At 34.4% G+C, this 19,200-nt stretch overlaps 5 protein-coding genes across 9 annotated transcripts in view; 1 reads left to right on the top strand and 4 right to left on the bottom strand.

Annotated features, from left to right (window-relative positions):
- Positions 1 to 173: 173 nt before the first annotated feature.
- Positions 174 to 1,809, bottom strand: LOC100641514 (ruvB-like 1). The gene has a single exon (XM_019998641.1). The coding sequence runs from the start codon at positions 1,729 to 1,731 to the stop codon at positions 355 to 357; it is 1,377 nt and encodes a 458-aa protein (XP_019854200.1). The 5' UTR covers positions 1,732 to 1,809; the 3' UTR covers positions 174 to 354.
- A 123-nt stretch (positions 1,810 to 1,932) lies between these two features.
- LOC100631952 (cilia- and flagella-associated protein 57) lies at positions 1,933 to 11,105 on the top strand. The gene is made up of 20 exons (XM_019998622.1): positions 1,933 to 2,439; positions 2,707 to 2,984; positions 3,050 to 3,273; positions 3,323 to 3,465; positions 3,528 to 3,661; positions 3,866 to 4,031; positions 4,135 to 4,248; positions 4,408 to 4,626; positions 5,157 to 5,330; positions 5,466 to 5,627; positions 5,825 to 5,980; positions 6,036 to 6,129; positions 8,099 to 8,289; positions 8,572 to 8,745; positions 9,032 to 9,190; positions 9,302 to 9,445; positions 10,098 to 10,214; positions 10,260 to 10,394; positions 10,502 to 10,654; positions 10,707 to 11,105. Exons 1-20 carry the CDS (start codon positions 1,975 to 1,977, stop codon positions 11,007 to 11,009), a joined length of 3,705 nt encoding a protein of 1,234 aa, XP_019854181.1. The 5' UTR covers positions 1,933 to 1,974; the 3' UTR covers positions 11,010 to 11,105.
- A 604-nt stretch (positions 11,106 to 11,709) lies between these two features.
- On the bottom strand, positions 11,710 to 12,689 carry LOC109583333 (uncharacterized). Of its 2 annotated transcripts, XM_019998623.1 has the most exons (6): positions 12,537 to 12,689; positions 12,436 to 12,486; positions 12,295 to 12,330; positions 12,211 to 12,243; positions 12,076 to 12,120; positions 11,710 to 11,998 (listed from the first exon to the last, which is right to left on the bottom strand). In XM_019998623.1, exons 1-6 carry the CDS (start codon positions 12,598 to 12,600, stop codon positions 11,850 to 11,852), a joined length of 378 nt encoding a protein of 125 aa, XP_019854182.1. In that variant the 5' UTR covers positions 12,601 to 12,689; the 3' UTR covers positions 11,710 to 11,849. The 2 variants fall into 2 exon arrangements, with proteins under 2 accessions (XP_019854182.1, XP_019854183.1); XM_019998624.1 differs by lacking the exon at positions 12,436 to 12,486.
- Positions 12,690 to 13,818: 1,129 nt separating this feature from the next.
- LOC109583335 (uncharacterized) lies at positions 13,819 to 14,644 on the bottom strand. Its single transcript, XM_019998630.1, has 5 exons — positions 14,494 to 14,644; positions 14,407 to 14,436; positions 14,320 to 14,352; positions 14,175 to 14,213; positions 13,819 to 14,088 (listed from the first exon to the last, which is right to left on the bottom strand). The coding sequence occupies exons 1-5, from the start codon at positions 14,555 to 14,557 to the stop codon at positions 13,946 to 13,948; spliced, it is 309 nt and encodes a 102-aa protein (XP_019854189.1). The 5' UTR covers positions 14,558 to 14,644; the 3' UTR covers positions 13,819 to 13,945.
- Positions 14,645 to 15,691: 1,047 nt separating this feature from the next.
- LOC109583334 (uncharacterized) overlaps positions 15,692 to 19,200 on the bottom strand; it is a 4,701-nt gene continuing 1,192 nt past the window's right edge. The window contains exons 1-5 of one of the 4 annotated variants that reach the window (XM_019998626.1): positions 18,414 to 18,572; positions 16,324 to 16,359; positions 16,245 to 16,277; positions 16,090 to 16,137; positions 15,692 to 16,013 (exon numbers count right to left, since the gene is read on the bottom strand). In XM_019998626.1, the coding sequence (XP_019854185.1) occupies positions 15,865 to 16,013; positions 16,090 to 16,137; positions 16,245 to 16,277; positions 16,324 to 16,359; positions 18,414 to 18,477 (330 nt within the window). In that variant the 5' untranslated portion in view covers positions 18,478 to 18,572 and the 3' untranslated portion in view covers positions 15,692 to 15,864. Of the gene's footprint in view, positions 16,014 to 16,089; positions 16,138 to 16,244; positions 16,278 to 16,323; positions 16,360 to 16,416; positions 16,577 to 17,709; positions 17,990 to 18,076; positions 18,116 to 18,225; positions 18,259 to 18,315; positions 18,358 to 18,413; positions 18,629 to 19,200 lie in introns of those variants that run through there. The other 3 variants (XM_019998625.1, XM_019998628.1, XM_019998627.1) reach the window with 3 other exon arrangements.

Here is a 19,200-nt window from a genome sequence, read left to right as displayed (position 1 = left end):
ATACAAAGTCAAAAGTAAACTATAGCAGCATGTTAATCATTTCCTTTTAATGCCATAGGTGATCATATGTACATGTACACATCCTGACGTACATGTACATACACAACCAGAACTACTTCACAGTGATTCTGGATACCACACCTCCAAGCTACACCCACAAACTAAATAAACAATTAATAATAAATTAATTTTGCATGTCAACAATAGTATACATTACACATAATATTAATAATAAGAGTAGACTAGACATTACATACTAGTTACCATGATATATGTACATGTACAGTATGTTTCAAGTTACTTATTTACATAAGTGAATGCAATGAACAGTTACCATTGAGTCTCTCCTTCACTTTATTTCATGTACTTATCCTCTTGCTCTGCCAGCATCTTTGCCGAAGACTTTGCATCAAAGAACAGCTCGTTAATCTCCTGCACATCCTCTGGAGCAATGGAGTCACGCCCATTAATACGAGCTAGTATACTAGCAGGTGTTAGGAGCTGTACAGCATAACGAAGTGTCGTCTTCACTCCAATATCACCGAGAATATTCAAAGACTCGTCGTTAATTTGAATACCCTCGGTCTGCGAACGGATACGGAGTATCTGAACCGTCTCACTCTGAGAGTAAGGCAGAGTACGTATGATCATAATACGGTCCAGTAGATCCCTCGGCATGCCATGAGGAGCTGATAGATCAGTACCTTTGACTTGACAGTTCCCACGATTGGTAGCGAATATGACGATGGGAGCTAGCGATGACTCTAACGCACGATGAAGGTATGTGAAGCACTCAATATCAAGCATGTGGACTTCATCAATGAATAATACCCCAGGGATAAGCTCGGCCACTCCTTGATCAATGTAACGATTAACGACCTTGTTGATTTCTTTACGTAGCTTGTCTGTGATTTCCGTCTTCTTAGGTTTGAGAAGTTGTCCCATCATACTCATTATGTCTTGTCCTCCTTGTGGGCGGGCGTTAGCAACATCAAGATCGTGAAGCGTCACGTCTTGAACCACTTCTTTCTTCTTATGAACGTCACCTTTTGGTAAAGGAACATACTCTTCTGCTTCTAAATCAAATTCGGTAGCGTACGTATCCGATCGGCCTTGCCTTTTAACGGCTCCGCTGTTTGACTCGATATAAATGACGTCGCCAACAAGGACTTTCTCTTTTTGGAGGCTCTCGTAGATCATCGGGTCTAGTTTGAGTTGTTTGGTTCCCTTTGAAGTCTTAAGTCCAATGACTACGTGACTGACGGTCTTCCCGTACCCTCCCATCGGGTTCTCGGTCTCACAAGGTGTTAATTCCGTCACCTCTCCCTCGTAAACCTCTTTTGTTTCTTTAATACGGAGACCGATCGCCCGACGAAAGTTCTCCATGAGAACCTCGGTCTTCTTGACTTCAGACGAGTACACCTCACTCCCAACCATCGGACAAAATGGGACTTTTGGACCCAAATCTTGTGCAATAGCCAGAGCTAGAGCAGTCTTTCCTGTCCCTGGGGGTCCGGCTAATAGAACGGCTCGACCGGCCATTTTCTTGGTTCGTATGAGGTCGGTGATTACTCCAGCAGCTTCTCTGGCTAGTTCTTGTCCTACCAGACCTGACGAGACTGGTTTGGCCACGCCCTCTTCATTAAGGCCTAGACCTTTGACGTGACTGTGAGCTGCTACTCTTTGCACTTTGGTAGTGCTCTTAACCTCCTCTATCTTCATTCGAGACATGGCTACTGCTCCTTCTGAGAGATTTTAACACTTTTTCCCACCTCCAAAATGTCCTGACCACTACACGTGGGCAAAACTGCGCATGCTCAGTTACTAATTTCCATGGAAACGACCGCCATCTTAAAGTTACCATAGAAACCTCCCGCGCATGCTCAATCAATCATTTCCATGACAACGGAGTAGTCATAGCAACTGGGTTACAACCAAAAATCAATTGTGCTGTGTGAAGATTGAATTGAGAAAATGTCAATAGCTACAGCTCAGTTGAACTACTCCTTTGGGCTGAAAGGAGAGGTCAGCCAGAATGCCAGCTATGTGGACGAGCAGACCATCATATACCCGGCGGGAAGGAACCTCATCCTTTTCAACACAGACCAAAAGATACAGAGGTTCCTTCCCTTCAATCTGGAAGGAGGGGAAGGAGCTTCAGCAATGGCTGTCAGTTCCAACAGACGTTATGCTGCTGTGGCTGAAAAGCATCCTGACAGACCAACAGTTACTGTCTTTGATCTTCACTCGATGAGAAAGCGTAAAGTCCTCACTTGTCCTGAAGTGACTGCAACAGAGTATGTTAGTCTCGCATTCTCTCCTGACTCAAAGTACCTGGTGGGCCAGGGAGGAGGGCCAGAGTGGACACTGGTCTATTGGCACTGGGAGAAAGCTAAACCAATGGCTCATATCAAAGTATCGCACAACCCAGTCAACCAGGTAATTGATAATTATGAGAATTTAGCAAATTTAGCAAGAGACGTGCAAAAATTCTAAATTAAAATGATAATGTTAAATTTAGGCCAAACAAAATTAATGTTTAATATAGTGGAAACATACATGTACATGTATTTTAAAGAAATTAAGCAAGTGATTATAGTGATATTTAAATGAACACTATTATACACACATACATACACACAATTTGAAATGAACTACTGCTAGTCTTCCAAGTACAATAATCTATTAATAAATTGTATTCTGTAGGTCTCATTCAATCCTCAAGACAACACTCAGGTCTGCATAGTCGGTGAGAAGGTCTTTAAGTTGTATCGCTACTCAGAAGGAGCCTTCAAACAGTTTGCATTCACAAAGATAGAGCCACAGACCTATCTCTGTCAGGCCTGGCTTTCAGAGGACAGGCTGATCCTCGGGACAGACTCAGGGAAAGTTCAACTATTTGAAGGAGGCGACCTGAAGAATGAGTTTATAGTCTCAGCTGAAACTGTAGCTACTCCATCAAGCAATGCATCAAAATCCTCAACGTAAGACGATGTGCATTATGTGTATATATCATGTACTAAACACTTCTTTTCTTTTCTCTCTTTAGTCCTCAAACTAGGCCCTCTATAGTTCCTCCTCTTAATCAGTTCCCAGTCTATTCTCTTCTCTCTTATACCAAAGGGTTCATGTGTACCAGTGGGTCAGGGACTGTCCATTTATTTGAGAAGACAGAAGAGAAGAATAACTTCAAGAAAGTTAGATCCGTTAGCATTTGGGTTGATCCATTAACCGGGATCAGTAGTGATCAATCTAAGCATGATATTGATGCAGGTTAGGCTAGAAATCATGATTCAAATCATTGATATATCAATGTCCACAGGTAGCAGCAGTGGCTGTGGCTCTGAGGGAGTTGATTTAGAAATATTATCAATGGCCATTAGTCCAGCAGAAGAGAATGTGATATGCAACACTAGATCAAGACAGATGTATGTACTTACACTCTCTGCTGCTGATTTAGGAAAGGTAACTTAAAATAATAAATAAATTCAAGATATTATAGTAATTGTGCTTATTTTTCAATACAGGGTGCTGCTTTTGACTATCTTTCTTCATCCTTTCATCACGGGGCCATTACTGGCCTTGATGTGTCCCTGAGGAAACCAGTCATTGCTACCTGCTCCATGGACAAGAGTGTGAGAATATGGAACTATGAGACAAAGTTAGTGCTGGTATAACTAATGCAGCAGAGTCTTATTATATATACACATTGCATGGATGGATGTGTCATTATTTAAAAATTTAATACTCCAGAATACAGCATTGTAGTGTGCTTTGCTTTGTTTTACAATGGTGCAACTTAATTACATGTACTTTCATATTTCTTCTGTCTCTCTTTTTCCACCATCTTCTCTTCCCTCTCCAGTACACTTGATGTTGCTAAGGAGTTCCAAGAAGAAGCTTACAGTGTGGCCATACACCCCAGTGGACTGTTCCTCCTTGTTGGGTTCAGTGAGAAACTAAGACTAATGAATGTACTTATTGATGATATTAGACCTTTTAAAGAGATCATGATCAGAGGATGCAGAGAAGTAATAATAATAATAATAATAATAATAATAATAATAATAATAATAATAATAATAATAATAATAATAATAATAAAATATTTAATTATTGTTTTATTTGTCACAGTGTTCTTTTAGTAATGGTGGTCATCTGTTTGCAGCAGCTAATGCCAACCTCATTCAAGTCTATGGAACATTCTCTTTTGAAAACACAGCAAATCTGAAAGGACACAGTGGAAAGGTAAAAAATAGCATTGAAACTGCATGCAAACAACAGGGGGTGGGGCTCAAATTGAACGCCCACGCAACCACGCCCATTTTAACCACATGACATCACGTGTGCAAAAATGGCAGCTACTGTAACGAATTCTTTCTCTCTTTCTCTCCCTCTTTTCCATAGGTCCGTGGTATTATATGGAGCAATGATGACTCGAGGCTCATCTCTTGCAGTATGGACGGGTCAGTCTACGAGTGGAACGTCCTCTCCTCTAAGAGAGAGAAGGAGTGTGTCCTCAAGAACTGTGCCTACACCAGTGTCTCCATGTCACCTGACCTCAAGTCCGTCTATGCTGTTGGGTCTGATAGGACTCTGAAGGAGATCAACCTCAATGAAGCTACAGTGAGTCATTGAGTATTGGCAGCAGCTATTGTTATTAGGAATATTGGTATTAATTGATTTTTAAAGTTGCTCCAAAATTGGGTCAAAGTCCCTGTACTATAGTACAGGGTCATGGGTCAATTTCGCTAAAATTGAAAAGGAGAGAATCTGCCATTTTTATAATTTTTCCTGATACGTATACATGTACTTATGTTGTGTAGAAAGTTTGAGCTGATTCCGATCAAATTTGGATTTTTAGGAATTTTTAAAGTTGCTCCAAAATCGACTCAAAATCCCTGTACTATAGTACATGGTCTCGAGCCAAATTTTGCCAAAATTGAAAAATAGAGAATTTGCTATTTTTATAATTTTTCCTGATACATATACATGTACTTATGTTGCATAGAAAGTTTGAGTTGATTCTGACTAAAAGTTTTCAAGTTATGACCATTTTAATGAAAATACTTATACATGAATACTACGACCATGTTATTAATTATTATTATTATTATTATTATTATTATTATTATTATTATTATTATTATCAATAGGTAGTTAGACAGATGAGTTCAGGTGATGCAGTCCTAACTCAAGTGGTTCTCTCTCACTCAGGGAAGATGCTGTTTGTTGGCACTACCAATGGTACCATACAGTCAGTGAAGTTCCCGTTAGTTGAACCAGGAGAATGGCATGAGCACCAGGCACACTCTGCTCCTGTGGCCAGGGTTAGACCATACAGTATACTTTATTATTATTATTTAAGTATTATTATTATTTATTTAATATTATCATTTTACATTATTATGTACATGTAAAATGTTACTTCTATATTCTTTCTCTCTCCCTCTCCCTCTCCCCAGATGTGTATATCATATGATGATCAGTTCCTAATATCAGTTGGAGAAGATGGTACCATATTCAGTTTCAGGATCATTGATAAAGAAGGACGAATGTTGAAGAGAGAGAGAGACTCAAACTATGCCGAGGAAATATTAATAACACGCTCTGACCTTGAGGAAAAGGTAAAGTACATGCATACCATACTATGGTGTATAATGGGCATATGTAAGGTCATTGGTCACTGGTCACTGGTCATTGATCATTGGTCACTGGTCACTGGTCATTGGTCTTGGGACATGTTTATTATGAGAAAAGTTTGACTTTAATTGATTCAAATTTGTTAATAATAATTAATGTAATTACTAAAATGTGTCCATAGAATACGACAATGTCTGAACTACGTACTCGAGTTGAAGAACTGAAGATGGAGAATGAGTACCAGCTAAGACTGAAGGACATGAACTACAATGAGAAGATCAAGGACCTCACAGATAAGTTCATACAAGAGATTGAAGCACTTAAAGCCAAGAATGAAGTACATACATGCACCCTGTACATGTGTACATGTCAACTGTCTCTTTTTAAAATAGAATTTAAAGACTGATAAAGAGAGACTAGAGAGCAGATATGAGGAAGAGATTCATCAACAATTGGAATCACACTCAAGGGAAGTACAGGAGAGAGGTCAGTCATTAATAGCATAGCAACATTATTATTATTATTCATGTATTTTACATGTATAATATGCATGTACATGTGGTGGCACTAATAATTAGCTTAATCTTTGCTAAATCCGCTATAATAAATTACAGTTAAAAGTGACATTGAATCCTTAAATTTTGAAAACTACAAATTAGTAATAATAGTAATAATGATAATAATAATAATAATAATAATAATAATAATAATAATAATAATAACAGCGAAAATTCTACTACAAATTGATAGTAACTTCTAATTATAATTGTATAATACAAATTCCTGAAAGTATCCCTCTCATTATTATTTAACCTTACACATGCAAGACCCATCTCCATTACAATCAATGGAATCAGATATCTTGGTACACAGATCAACTCCACAGTCGCACTTATCCAGTTGACATTTGCAGTAGTCATAATACTCATAAGCTGAAGTGGCTAATATCCAACACTTGCAGACTTGGTCCCCAGTACAACGTGCTTCCTTCTTCTCTTTCAATATAGCACATGGCTGACACTGGCATGAATCAGGATAGATAAACTGATGCCGATTATCTGTAATGCTAGCCTTGTCCTTTAGCTCCTCACCAGTATCTAATGAACCAATGATTTATACACTGCATGGATATCAGCATTGCATATTGTTAATAATAATAATGTAGGCTTGTGTCTATCTTGATAACTTACTTAGACTCTCACTGTAAGCTGCAGCAATGAAGCAGCTAATGACAAGAAGGACAGCAATCTTCATTATTGTACTGGATATATTGATCCTATTTGCTGGAGACTGAGAGAGAGAGAGAGAGAGAGAATCAGAGAGTGTTAAGTCAGCTATAATACATGTACATGTACGTGTAGTTGTGAGTTATTTTTAGTTAATTATTTTTGATGTTTTTGATATTTTATTGCATGTTATGGATACATGCAACTGCCAACCCAAACAAGCATTAATGAGATAAATTAAATAATTATGATTAATTAATTTTAATTAAGAAGTATCTTTTGAATTCATTTCTTTTGACAATGATTCATGTACATGTACATGAATTTATAATCAAAATATTGAAGTTGTGCCAAATTTCATTAAAATAATAATAAAGACACTGTTATATTAAACTAAACTACAATAATAAACTAATAATAATAATGATACATGATAGATACTACAGTTCCCTATTCTCCATAGAATATCTTATATATATAATTATTCATTCAGTCAGTCAGTCAGCACTAGTAGTAACAGTACATTTACAAGCTGGTGTCCCTCTACACTCCAGTGTATTGCTAGCTCTATCTCCAGTGCAGTATTCCTTAAGGCACTCACAGTGATGAGGTCTATAAGCCCTGGAGTCTGAGCTACTGCACCAGCACTCAGCCTTGCAGTGATACACTGGACCTACTAGTGTGCACTGATCTAATGGACACTGACAGCTAGTGGCATATATAGAACCAGCATGGACCTCTTGTAGTGTCTCCTCACCAGTGCCTGTATTATAGAATAGATGTATTGTATTAAATAATAATAATAATAATAATAATGATGATGATGATGATAACTTACTTATACTCTCACTGTAAGCTGCAGCAATGAAGCAGCTAATGACAAGAAGGACAGCAATCTTCATTATTGTACTGGACTGATACAGAGGGAAAGGGAGGGAGAGGGTTAAAATGCTATTCATAGGCAGCAATGCCTCTCATAGTTACAGCTTATTAGGACCAATATTAATTAATTGATTAATATTAATTAATATATTAATGACTGTAACTAGAATGATTATAAATTATTATTGTTATTGTTGTTGTTGTTATTATTGTTGTTGTTATTATTGTTGTTGTTATTAATTCCAATTCACATAATATATTAATGACTGTAACTAGAATATCACAATACGATTATAAATTATCATTATTGTTGTTGTTGTTGTTATTATTATTATTGTACATTATAGAGACTACTACTAATACGAAGCTGATGGGAGAGTATGAGAAGTATCAAGAGCTACAGGCGAGGAGCCAGAGACTCCAGGAAGACTACGAGAGACAGCTGCAAGAAATGGAGGACGCAAGAGAGAAAGCACTGCAGGAACTAACGGAGCACTATGAAAGGAAACTGCACGAGAAAGGAATCATGCTAGACAAAGTATGTACAGTGTACAGTACCGTATAGTGGGAAATTTTAGAGGGGATTAACTTTGGCAGATTTGGCATTTTGATAGCCATTTGCCAAAATAAAATCCATCATTTTGAGCCATTACACACATGCTCAATGGCACGTGGCCACTAATTCGCCAAATTAAAATCCACCAATCACTAAAATTTAGCAATTTGCCAAATTTTAGCCCCTCCAAGATTTCCTGCTATACGGTATATATAGTACAATGATTCTTCCTCAAATGTTCAGTGCCTTCTTCTCTTTCTTTAGGGTGCTGATGATCTCCGGAAGCAGCAAAGGGAGGCTGAAGAGATCCAGCGACAGATGGAGGAGGACACAGACCAAGAAATACTAGCACTGAAGAATCATTATGAGAGACAACTCCATGAACAGTGTGATGAGAACCTTAAACTGAGAGGAGATACTGGAATATTGAAGAAAAAGGTATTATTATTTTTTTTTAATGAACAAGTCAAAACAAACAAATTAAAACTAACTATTATTATAAACTAAAACCAAAACAATAATTATTATATCATTATTATTATTATTATTATTATTATTATTATTATTATTATTATTTTATCTGGTTGTATAACCTATATTAATACATTGTACATGTACATGTATACCATATTCTGTTGCTTTTCTTGTCCATTTACATGTACTTATACCAAGAGTAAATAAACCCCACCCCATTATTATTTACTCTTCCTTATACTCATTATAGGTAGACAGTCTTCAAGGTGAGATTAATGAACTGAAGGGCAGCATCAACCAGTTAAAGCAAGAGGTGAAGAAGAGAGAAGGAATCATCAACTCACTAAGGAACGACATTGAAGGAATGAAGAAAGAAATACAAGAGAGAGATGACACCATTAATGATAAAGTAAGTGTAGAATCGCTAAATTGTAAAAAATAAAGCTCCACCAATTTTCCTACTATTAGTACAAAATATATTATTTATGTACATTTAGACATTATTTGTCTTTTCTTTTAGGAAAAGCGCATTTATGATTTAAAGAAGAAAAACCAGGAGCTGGAGAAGTTTAAGTTTGTATTGGATTACAAGATAAAGGAGCTGAGAAAGCAAATGGAGCCGAGAGAGAATGAGATAAGAAGCAAAAAGGAACAAATAAGCAAAGTATGTCTTAGAAAATGTAATAAAAATTTGGGATCATTTCAGAGCCAAAATTCTGAAAAAATCACTGTACTATAGTACAGTGATTTTTTCAGAATTTTGGCGCTTTCTTAAAATGGCCGTAACTTGAAAAATTGAAGTTGGAATCAGCTCAAACTTGCTACACAGCATAAGGACATCGATATGTATCAAAAAATGTAATGAAAATTTGGGGTGATTTCGGAGCCATTTTTTGAAAAAACCCATGGGCTATATAGCCTTGGGTAATTTTCAGATTTTTGATGTTTTCTTAAAATGGCCGTGACTTGAAAAATTGAAGTCGGAATCAGCTCAAACTTGCTACACAGCATAAGGACATCAATATGTATCAGAAAATGTAATAAAAATTTGGAGTGATTTTGGAGCCATTTTTTGGAAAAAACCATGGGCTATAGCCTTGGGTACTTTTCAGATTTTTGCCATTTTCTTAAAATGACTATAACTTGAAAAATTGAAGTCGGAATCAGCTCAAACTTGCTACACAGCATAAGGACATCAATATGTATCAGAAAATGTAATAAAAATTGGGGGTGATTTCGGAGCCATTTTTTGGAAAAAACCATGGGCTATAGCCTTGGGTATTTTTCAGAAACTGACCAGTTGCTCTTCCTAATAGATGGAGATAGAGCTCAGTGACTACAGCAGATACAATAAGGAATTATTAAGAGAAAGAGAACAGCAGAAATTAAAACTTGAAGCTACCACAAAAGAAATGATGAAAGAAAGGAGACAGGTATAAAAATTAAAGAAAACCTACCTCTTTATAGTTTTATGTCAGGTACACGACTTAAAAGTTGAGATAGAAAATTTCAAGTGTAGCCTTCACGGGACAACTCGTCACATTCAAGAACCCAAAGTCCTCAAGGAAGAAATCAAAGACCTTTACAAAAGATACTTGAAGAATTACGATGAGGTATGATGTGTACATAAAACGTTTATTAATGGATATACTCTGATTTACATGTACATACATGTATCTCTCTCTCTCTCTTTCTTTCCCCTTCCTCTCTCTCTCCTCAGTCTGCTACTCATGTTGATGTTACTGGTGAAAAAGATCTCCATAAAGAATATGCCAGACAGAGAGAGCACATGGAAAGAACAGTTGCTTCCTTGAGAAAGAAACTCACCAAAGACTCTGAAATACATAGATCTGACACAGTCAGAGTTATGCAGGTAATAATAATAATGATAATTATAATCCTGAATTTATGATTATTTTTTTAAGGAAAATGTGTCTCTATTAAAAGAGATCAATGACCTGAGACGAGAGTTGAAGACCTCTCGCTCAATTGCTCATGATTTTGAAGCTGCTCTCAAAATAGCAAGGAAGAACGGGTTTGATGATCAAGCAGTTCTCTCTGGCATAAGAGCCCCGCCTCCTTCCGGGGGTATCGGACGTATGGAGGCTGCAGATCAGACTAGAGTACTGGAACTGCAAAAGTTTGAAATTGGAAAACTTCGTAACAAAGTCCACGAACTTGAGGCTGGAAAGTTACCAGAGAAACTCCCGCCATTGCAAGCTATATAGTTAAAATAGCGTAGCAGATAGTAATTATTATTAATAATAATATTATGTTATTTTACTTGTCATTATTTCAAAGATAATGTATTATTACTAACAGTAGCCCAGGTACTTATTGACACACATTAATTCACTGAATACCAGAACTGAACTGATTATTGTAGACCAACATTTAATGTATTATATATACAGACTGCAGTTAAAGGTACAATTTTAGTTCTGACAGTCAGTGCATGTATCTAGCATGAAGAATGATGCATCTGCTGTAGTTTATTTTTATTGTCATTCATAAAGACATTAATAGTAATTAAGGAGGGCAGACAGCTAGGAAGAGAACTATATCAACAACTGGAATCAAACTCATAAGGATTACAAGACAATGTTCCTAACATAAAGTAAGTAAATATAGTCTAATAATAGTAGAAGATGGTATATTAATTATCTCATTTTAGATATCCTTTTTATTATGTAGCTATAGATGTACTTGTAAAACCATGCACTGATTCAATTGATGTGTTCAAGATGATTTATAATAGGGGAAGACTCAGTGATAGTATGGAATTGGAAATCAGATATAAAGAAGATCCACTACAGCAAGAGAAGTTATCACAGTACTGACTATATATGAAGTAAGACATGATATTATTGACACTGCATGTTGCTGTACCACTGTTAGTGCTCTTATAATTATTTAAAATTGAATGAAATTTATTTTAGCAAAAAAGGGCCTGAAAATATATAATTATAGCAAAAATACCTGACAATATGTAATAATAATAATTATAGCAAAAAAGGCCTAAAGGAGCTTAATTAATATGAGTTCAGTAGTCTAGTCCAACTGCAGGTTTAGCACCTCAAACGACAGTAGCATATATTTTTACGAGGGGCAGAACATACGATTCTGTAACGGTAGACACGACAGCGACACCTACCATGAATGTATCTTTTGCACCTGCAGTAATCAGTCCAAAAATATCGGCTAGTCCCTTGAACTTCTACAAAAACATGTACATGGAGATAATTATATTGATTGCAGCAAAAGAGACAATTAAATTAATTAATTAATGTTTACCAGTGGTTTTACATATATCTTCATTTATTGTCATTTCATCAAATTCTAATAAGAAAATGATAATTAATGTTGACTGTTAAGTTTAAAAAGTTAATTTTAATGGCACAGCTTTCAGTGCTATTTTTAATATCTCACTTGATTCAGGTTCAGCATCCATTGCAGACAAATCTACAAAAATAATAATAAATAAAGTAAATATTTAAAAATGAAGATAATTACCAGTGTTATCATCATCATCTTCAAACTGTGGAGCTTCTATAAGATAATTGTATGTCATTAATTGTGTAATAGACAGTAATAATGATAACTTACTTATACTCTCACTAAAAATAAATTCAATAAATTGATCTATATACTTACCAAAGCTATCTTTTTCATCCTTTGGAGGTTGAGGTGGAGGTCCTTTTGACTCTAAATGTATGTCATTAATTGTGTAATAGACAATAATAATGATAACTTACTTATACTCTCACTGTAAGCAGCAGCAATGAAGCAGCTAATGACAAGAAGGACAGCAATCTTCATTATTGTACAGGATATATATATTATTGATAATAATATACTCAATAATCAAACTGTAGACTGTGATGGACTGTAGAGCAAGAACAGCTTACTTTTATACCATAGGTATATCATGAGAGAAACTAGTGCTTGGCATTCATTTACTTTCAGGATGGCTATCTCTCCATCAATTGTTAGTGTAGGACAACAACAATAGAACAATGATTCCTTCAATTGTTGTTGTTATTAAATACTATTACAATAGCCTTTAAGATTCAATTGTTAATTCATCACTAACAATAGGATCAGATGTCCAATAGTATCTTTCATAATGAATATCCTGCCAGTAGTAGATATGCTTTTGTGGGTACTGTAGACAAAGATGTATGTATTGCCAAATGGAAACATATATATACCAATGGTCATAATTTGAATAGTTTTAGTCTAAAATTTTGAATCAGCTACAGTAGGTACAATAAGGAATTGTTAAGAGATCGAGAGCAGCAGAAACTGAAACTTAAAAGAAATGATGAAGGAAAGGAGACAGGTATAAAAATTTTTTAGATTATCTCTTTATAAGTAGATCCATAGTTTATGTAATTTATATACGTATTCCAGGTGCATCCGAGCTCGAAATTAGAAAGTTACCCAAGAAACTCCCACCATTGGAGGCTATTATAGTTAAAATAGTTTAGTAGATAATAATTATTATTAATAATTATGTTATTTTACTTGTCCTTATTGTATTATGAATGAGTGATTCAGCTTACATTTGTATTTTTATTGTCATTTACAAAGATAGTAACTAGGAGAGCAAACAGATATCTATGAGGAGAACTACATAAACAATTGGAAGCAAACTCAAGATGATCGAATACAAGGCAATGTTCTCAACTTAAAGTAAGCAAATATAGACTAGTCTAATAAGATAGTATTTTAAAAAGTATTAATTATCCCATTTTTGTTATTCTTTTTATAGCTATAGGTGTAGTGTACTTATAAACCATGCACTGATTCAATTGATGTGTTCAAGATGATTTATGAAATATAATAGTGCATGACTCAGTGATAGTATGGAAGTGGAAATCACATATAAAGAAGATCCACTACAGCATGAGGAGTTACCACAATACTGACTATAATATCAATTAAGATATGATGTTTACACTGTACATTGCTGAGGACTGTTGCTTTTAAGGTACACCTTTTTGTTTGTTTATTATTATTTAGAATTGAATGAAATTCAGTTTAGCAAAAAATGGCCTGAAAATATGTCATTATTAAAGCAAAAAAGGCCTAAAGCAGCTTAATAACTATGAGTTCAATATTATAAGTCCAGTCCATTAGCAGGCAAGCATTTACTGCTAGTTTAACGCGTCCTACGGCAACGGCAGGCTCTTCTACGATGAGGTGCTCTGCAGATGACCTGATTATCAGGAAAGCGGCAACGTTGACGACGGTAATAGCATCTACAATAATCAGCATAAAACCATCGGCGGCGGCCTTCAACTTCTGAAAAAAAAAACATGCACATGGAAATAATAAGAAAACATTGATTGTCACAAAAGGAACAATTGAACTAGTTAATTAATAATTACCGGCATTTTCATCTTCATTTTCCATCATTTCACCATAGCCTATTAAAAAATTATGATGTAATGTTGACTGTTAAATTAAAAGGATTTATAACTACTTAATAGCTTAATTTTAATAGCACAGCTTTGGTATTTTTCGATAACTCACTTGGTTCAACCTCAGTATCCATTAAGGCCAAATCTACAAAAATAATAATAATTAATAAAGTTATTATTTTAAAATTAAGATATTTACCAGCATCATCATCTTCAATCTGTGGAGCTTCTATAAGATAAATGTATGTCATTAATTGTTCAATAGACAATAATAATGATAACTTACTTAGACTCTCACTGTAAGCAGCAGCAATGAAGCAGCTAATGACAAGAAGGACAGCAATCTTCATTATTGTACTGGATGTATATATTATATTGATAATAATTAATATACTCAATAATCAAACTGTAGACTGTGATGGACTGTAGAGCAAGAACAGCTTACTTTTATACCATAGGTATACCATTTGAGGAACTAGTGCTTGGCATTCATTTACTTTCAGATGGCTATCTCTCCATCAATTGTGGTTGTTGTTCAGTATCATAACAATATAGTCAATTGAAAGTCCAGTATTATCAATAGGATCAGATGTCCAATAGTATCTTTCATAATGAATATCCTGCCAGTAGTAGATATGCTTTTATGGGTACCGTCTGTAAACAAAGATGTAAGTATAGCCAAATGGAAACACATGGATAAACAATAGTCATAATGCAAAAAGTTTTAGTCAGAATCAGCTCAAACTTGCTATACGTAGCACAAGTACATCAATGAGGATTAGAAAATGTAATAAATTTGGGATGATTTTGGAGCCATTTTTTTTTTAATCATGGGCTATAGTACAGGGATTTCTTCATAAATTGTAGTATGAATGAGGCATCTATATATATATATATATATATACATATATACTAAGAAGAAACTGGTCAAAGAGCTGACAGATCTGAAAAAAAGGATCTACATCAACATTTGGAATCAAACTCAAGAGGAATACAAGGCAATGTTCCTGACATAAAGTAAGTGAATATAATCTAATAAGTTAGTATTAATCATCCTATTTTAGTTTTTCTTTTTAATGTGTAGATTCTATAAGCATATTTGTAAACTGTGCAAATTGATGTTTATGAAATAGTGCAAAACTTACTGACTCTTTGATAGTATGTCTAAACTCCCCAAAAACCATATGCTCAGTAAAGACAGATCTACTCTCAATGATCTTTGAATCACAATGAATGAATAAATGAACAATCTCCTTTACTAGCTCAAAATGTTTGATCAACACCCACGCAAATAATTGTAATAATAATGACATAATACATATTGATTGAAATCTAATGGCCCACACAATGTTACATGTAGAATTAGAAATCAAATACTATAGAGGGGGCTGGAGGTATCACAATACATGAATTAAGATATGATGCTAACACTGTACAATGCTGTAGACTGTTGCTTTTAAGGTATACCTTTTTGTTTGTTCACATTTAGAATTGAATGAAATGTATTTTAGCAGAAAAGGACCTGAAAATATATAATTATAGCAAAAAAACCTGAAAATATGTAATTATTAAAGCAAAAAAGGCCTAAAGCAGCTTAATAATTATGAGTTCAATGTTATTAGTCCGGTCCATTAGCAGGCAAGCATTTACTGCTTGCTTAACGCCTTGTCCTAAGGCAACGGCATTCTCTAGATCTACGAGGTCCTCTACAACGGATCTGATTACGTCTTAGCCTGCGGCAACGTTGACGACGGAAGCGGCATCTACAATAACTAGCATAAAACCATCGGGGGCGGCTTTCAGCTTCTAAAAAGCATGTACATGAAAATAATAATAAAACATTGATTGTCACAAAAGGAACAATTAAACTATTAATAATTACCATCAAGAGCAGTTTCATCATCTTCATTTTCCATCATTTCATCAAACTCTATTAAAAAATGATAATATAATGTTGGCTGTTAAATAATGAGGATTTATCACTACTCAATAGCTTAATTTTAATAGCACAGCTTCAGTATTTTTTTGATAACTCACTTGCTTCAACTTCAGTATCCATTGAGGCCAAATCTACAAAAAAATAATAAAGTAATCATTAAAAAATGAAGATAATTACCAGTGTTTTCATCATCATCTTCAATCTGTGGAGCTTCTATAAGATAAATGTATGCCATTAATTGTTTAATAGACAGTAATAATGATAACTTACGTATACTTTCACTGTAAGCTGCAGCAATGAAGCAGCTAATGACAAGAAGGACAGCAATCTTCATTATTGTACTGGATATATATATTATTGATAATAATATACTCAATAATCAAACTGTAGACTGTGATGGACTGTAGAGCAAGAACAGCTTACTTTTATACCATAGGTATACCATTAGAGAAACTAGTGCTTGGCATTCATTTACTTTCAGATGACTATCTCTCCATCAATTGTTAGTGTAAGATAATAACAATGGAACAATGATATACATACTTCCTTCAATTGTTGTTGTTGTTCAGTATCATAATAATAGTCAATTGTTAGTCCAATACTAACAATAGGATTAGATGTCCAATAGTATCTTTCATAATGAATATCCTGCCAGTAGTAGATATACTTTTATGTGTACTGTAGACAAAGATGTAGATCTAAGCATAGCCAAATGAAAATGTATTATTTATTTCATTTATTTATTTATTTTTATTTAATAGATTTTGGGTAACCAATAGTCATAATTCAAAAAGTTTTAGTCAGAATCAGCTCAAACTTGCTAGATAGATCTAGCATAAGGACATCAATGTGTATCAGAAAATCTAATAAAAATTCAGGGTAATTTTGGAGTCATCTTTTCAGATTTTGGCCAATTAAAAAAAATAATCATAACTCAAAAATTGAAATTGGAATTAGCTCAAACTTTCTACACAGGATTAAGACATCTATATGTATCAGACATTGTAATAAAATTTGGGATGACTTTGGAGCCATTTTTTGGAAAAACCATGGACTATAGTACAGGGATTTTTTCAGAAATTGTAGTATGAATGAGATTCATGTACTTAAGGAGAGATTGGAAGAGTAGACAGATATGAGGAAAATATGATATCTGCATCAACAATTGGAATGAAACTCAATAACATTTTTGACATATTAAGTAAGTACATGTTGTATAGTCTAATAATAACTGTAGAAGATATAATTAATTATGCTATTTCAATTATTTTTTATTATAATATAGCTGAGATTTGTAACTGTGGGCTGATTCAATAATTGATGTTCAATATGATTTACAATTTGTGCTGAATTGTGCAATGTTAAACAGATATTATATTATACAGCAAGAGTGGGCTGGCAGTATCACAATACTGACCATACATGAAGTAATATATGATGTTTATACTGCACCGTTGCTATGGACTGTTGCTCTCTTTAATAGCTCTAATGGTTGTTTATTTTTAGAATTAAATAAAATTTTTAAAAACAACTTTTGCCTTCTAAAACTTATTAATAATTAATAATAATAAGCATCAAAACTTTTTTATTTTAATAACTTTTAATCTTGAACATAATTATACAAAAAAGGCTTAGAGCAGCTTAATAATGATGAGTTCAATATTGTTAGTCGAGTTCATTTGGATCCCGTAGGTTCAATACCTCTTACGACAGAGGCATAGTTTTCTACCATATGCATAACACCTGATTATGTAACGGAAGATGCGACAGCGCCTCCTATGGCCCCTGTACTTGTAGCACCTACAGTAATCTGACCAAAAGTATCGACCAGTCTCTTCAACTTCTACAAAACATTTACATGAAGATAATGATATAACATATTGGCTGCAGCAAAAAGGGGAGACAATTAAATTAGTTAATTAATGTTTACCGGCGGTTTCATCTTCATTTTCAATCATTTCACCAATTTCTGTAAAAAATGATGCAAAAACAGTGTAACTATGTTGGCTATTAACATTATAATTAAAAAAGCAACTAAATTTTAATACTATAACATTTACTGTTCTTTTCTTAACTCACTTGATTCAACTTCAGCATCCATTGGGACAAAATCTACAAAAAAATAATAAATTAAATAATTATTGACAATGAATTGATCTATGTACCTACCAAAGTTATCTTTTCCATGCTTTGGAGGTCGAGGTGGAAGTCCTTTTGATAAATGTATGCCATTACTTGTTTAATAGACAGTAATAATGATAACTTACTTAGACTCTCACTGTAAGCAGCAGCAATGAAGCAGCTAATGACAAGAAGGACAGCAATCTTCATTATTGTACTGGATATATATTATATTGATAATAATATACTCAATAATCAAACTGTAGACTGTGATGGACTGTAGAGCAAAAACAGCTTACTATCTTATACCATAGGTATACCATTAGAGGAACTAGTGCTTGGCATTCAAATGGCCCATATTGTTTGCTCCTCAGTATAGGATTAGATGTCCAATAGCATCTTTCATAATGAATATCCTGCCAGTAGTAGATATGCTTTTGTGGGTACTGTGTAAACAAAGATGTAAGTATAGCCAAATGAAAAGACATGGGTATAACCATGTGACTCAAATTTATCATTTCCTGTTCATTGCAGTTTATCCTGTATAGGTTTGAGATTTGTAAAGTTTCATGATAACAAAAGTCAAGAAACTTGAGACCAAAAAGTTAATCTTACCATTAGATGCTACAGCCTTTACTATACAGTCACCTATAGCCTGCATGATTATGCTAGAACTAGATCATCTATAACCTCAACTAATTAATGTATTTGTATACATTGTGCATAAATGTGTGATGATAGTTGCATGTATATACATGTATGCATGGTACATCAACTATATCTCTTTTCTTTATTTCTCTTTAGGCCATTTTTTGAATATCATGATTTGCACAATCACACTACTAATGTATGGAAAGATATTATAGATGGATGGCTGCCTTGCATGAAGTAAGTAGATTGTCTCATGCTTTATGTAGTGGTATAATAATGGAT

This window comes from Amphimedon queenslandica, unplaced genomic scaffold (genome assembly GCF_000090795.2).
Source record: "Amphimedon queenslandica unplaced genomic scaffold, v1.1 AMPQUscaffold_13311, whole genome shotgun sequence".
NCBI lineage: Eukaryota > Metazoa > Porifera > Demospongiae > Haplosclerida > Niphatidae > Amphimedon > Amphimedon queenslandica.
This window is presented reverse-complemented; position numbering and strand designations above follow the sequence as displayed.

Bases quoted from the DNA above. Each gene is read 5' to 3' on its own strand.
- LOC100641514 (XM_019998641.1), bottom strand. From the start codon at position 1,731: ATGTCTCGAATGAAGATAGAGGAGGTTAAGAGCACTACCAAAGTGCAA.
- LOC100631952 (XM_019998622.1), top strand. From the start codon at position 1,975: ATGTCAATAGCTACAGCTCAGTTGAACTACTCCTTTGGGCTGAAAGGA. The intron at 4,032-4,134 runs GTAATAATAATA...TATTTGTCACAG, and splicing joins TGATCAGAGGATGCAGAGAA to TGTTCTTTTAGTAATGGTGG. The intron at 9,191-9,301 runs GTAAGTGTAGAA...CTTTTCTTTTAG, and splicing joins ATGACACCATTAATGATAAA to GAAAAGCGCATTTATGATTT.
- LOC109583333 (XM_019998623.1), bottom strand. From the start codon at position 12,600: ATGAAGATTGCTGTCCTTCTTGTCATTAGCTGCTTCATTGCTGCTGCT. The intron at 12,331-12,435 runs GTAAGTATATAG...ATTATCTTATAG, and splicing joins GGATGAAAAAGATAGCTTTG to AAGCTCCACAGTTTGAAGAT. The intron at 12,121-12,210 runs GTGAGATATTAA...TTTTCTTATTAG, and splicing joins GGATGCTGAACCTGAATCAA to AATTTGATGAAATGACAATA.
- LOC109583335 (XM_019998630.1), bottom strand. From the start codon at position 14,557: ATGAAGATTGCTGTCCTTCTTGTCATTAGCTGCTTCATTGCTGCTGCT. The intron at 14,437-14,493 runs GTAAGTTATCAT...TTTATCTTATAG, and splicing joins TGCTTACAGTGAGAGTCTAA to AAGCTCCACAGATTGAAGAT. The intron at 14,214-14,319 runs GTGAGTTATCGA...ATTTTTTAATAG, and splicing joins GGATACTGAGGTTGAACCAA to GCTATGGTGAAATGATGGAA.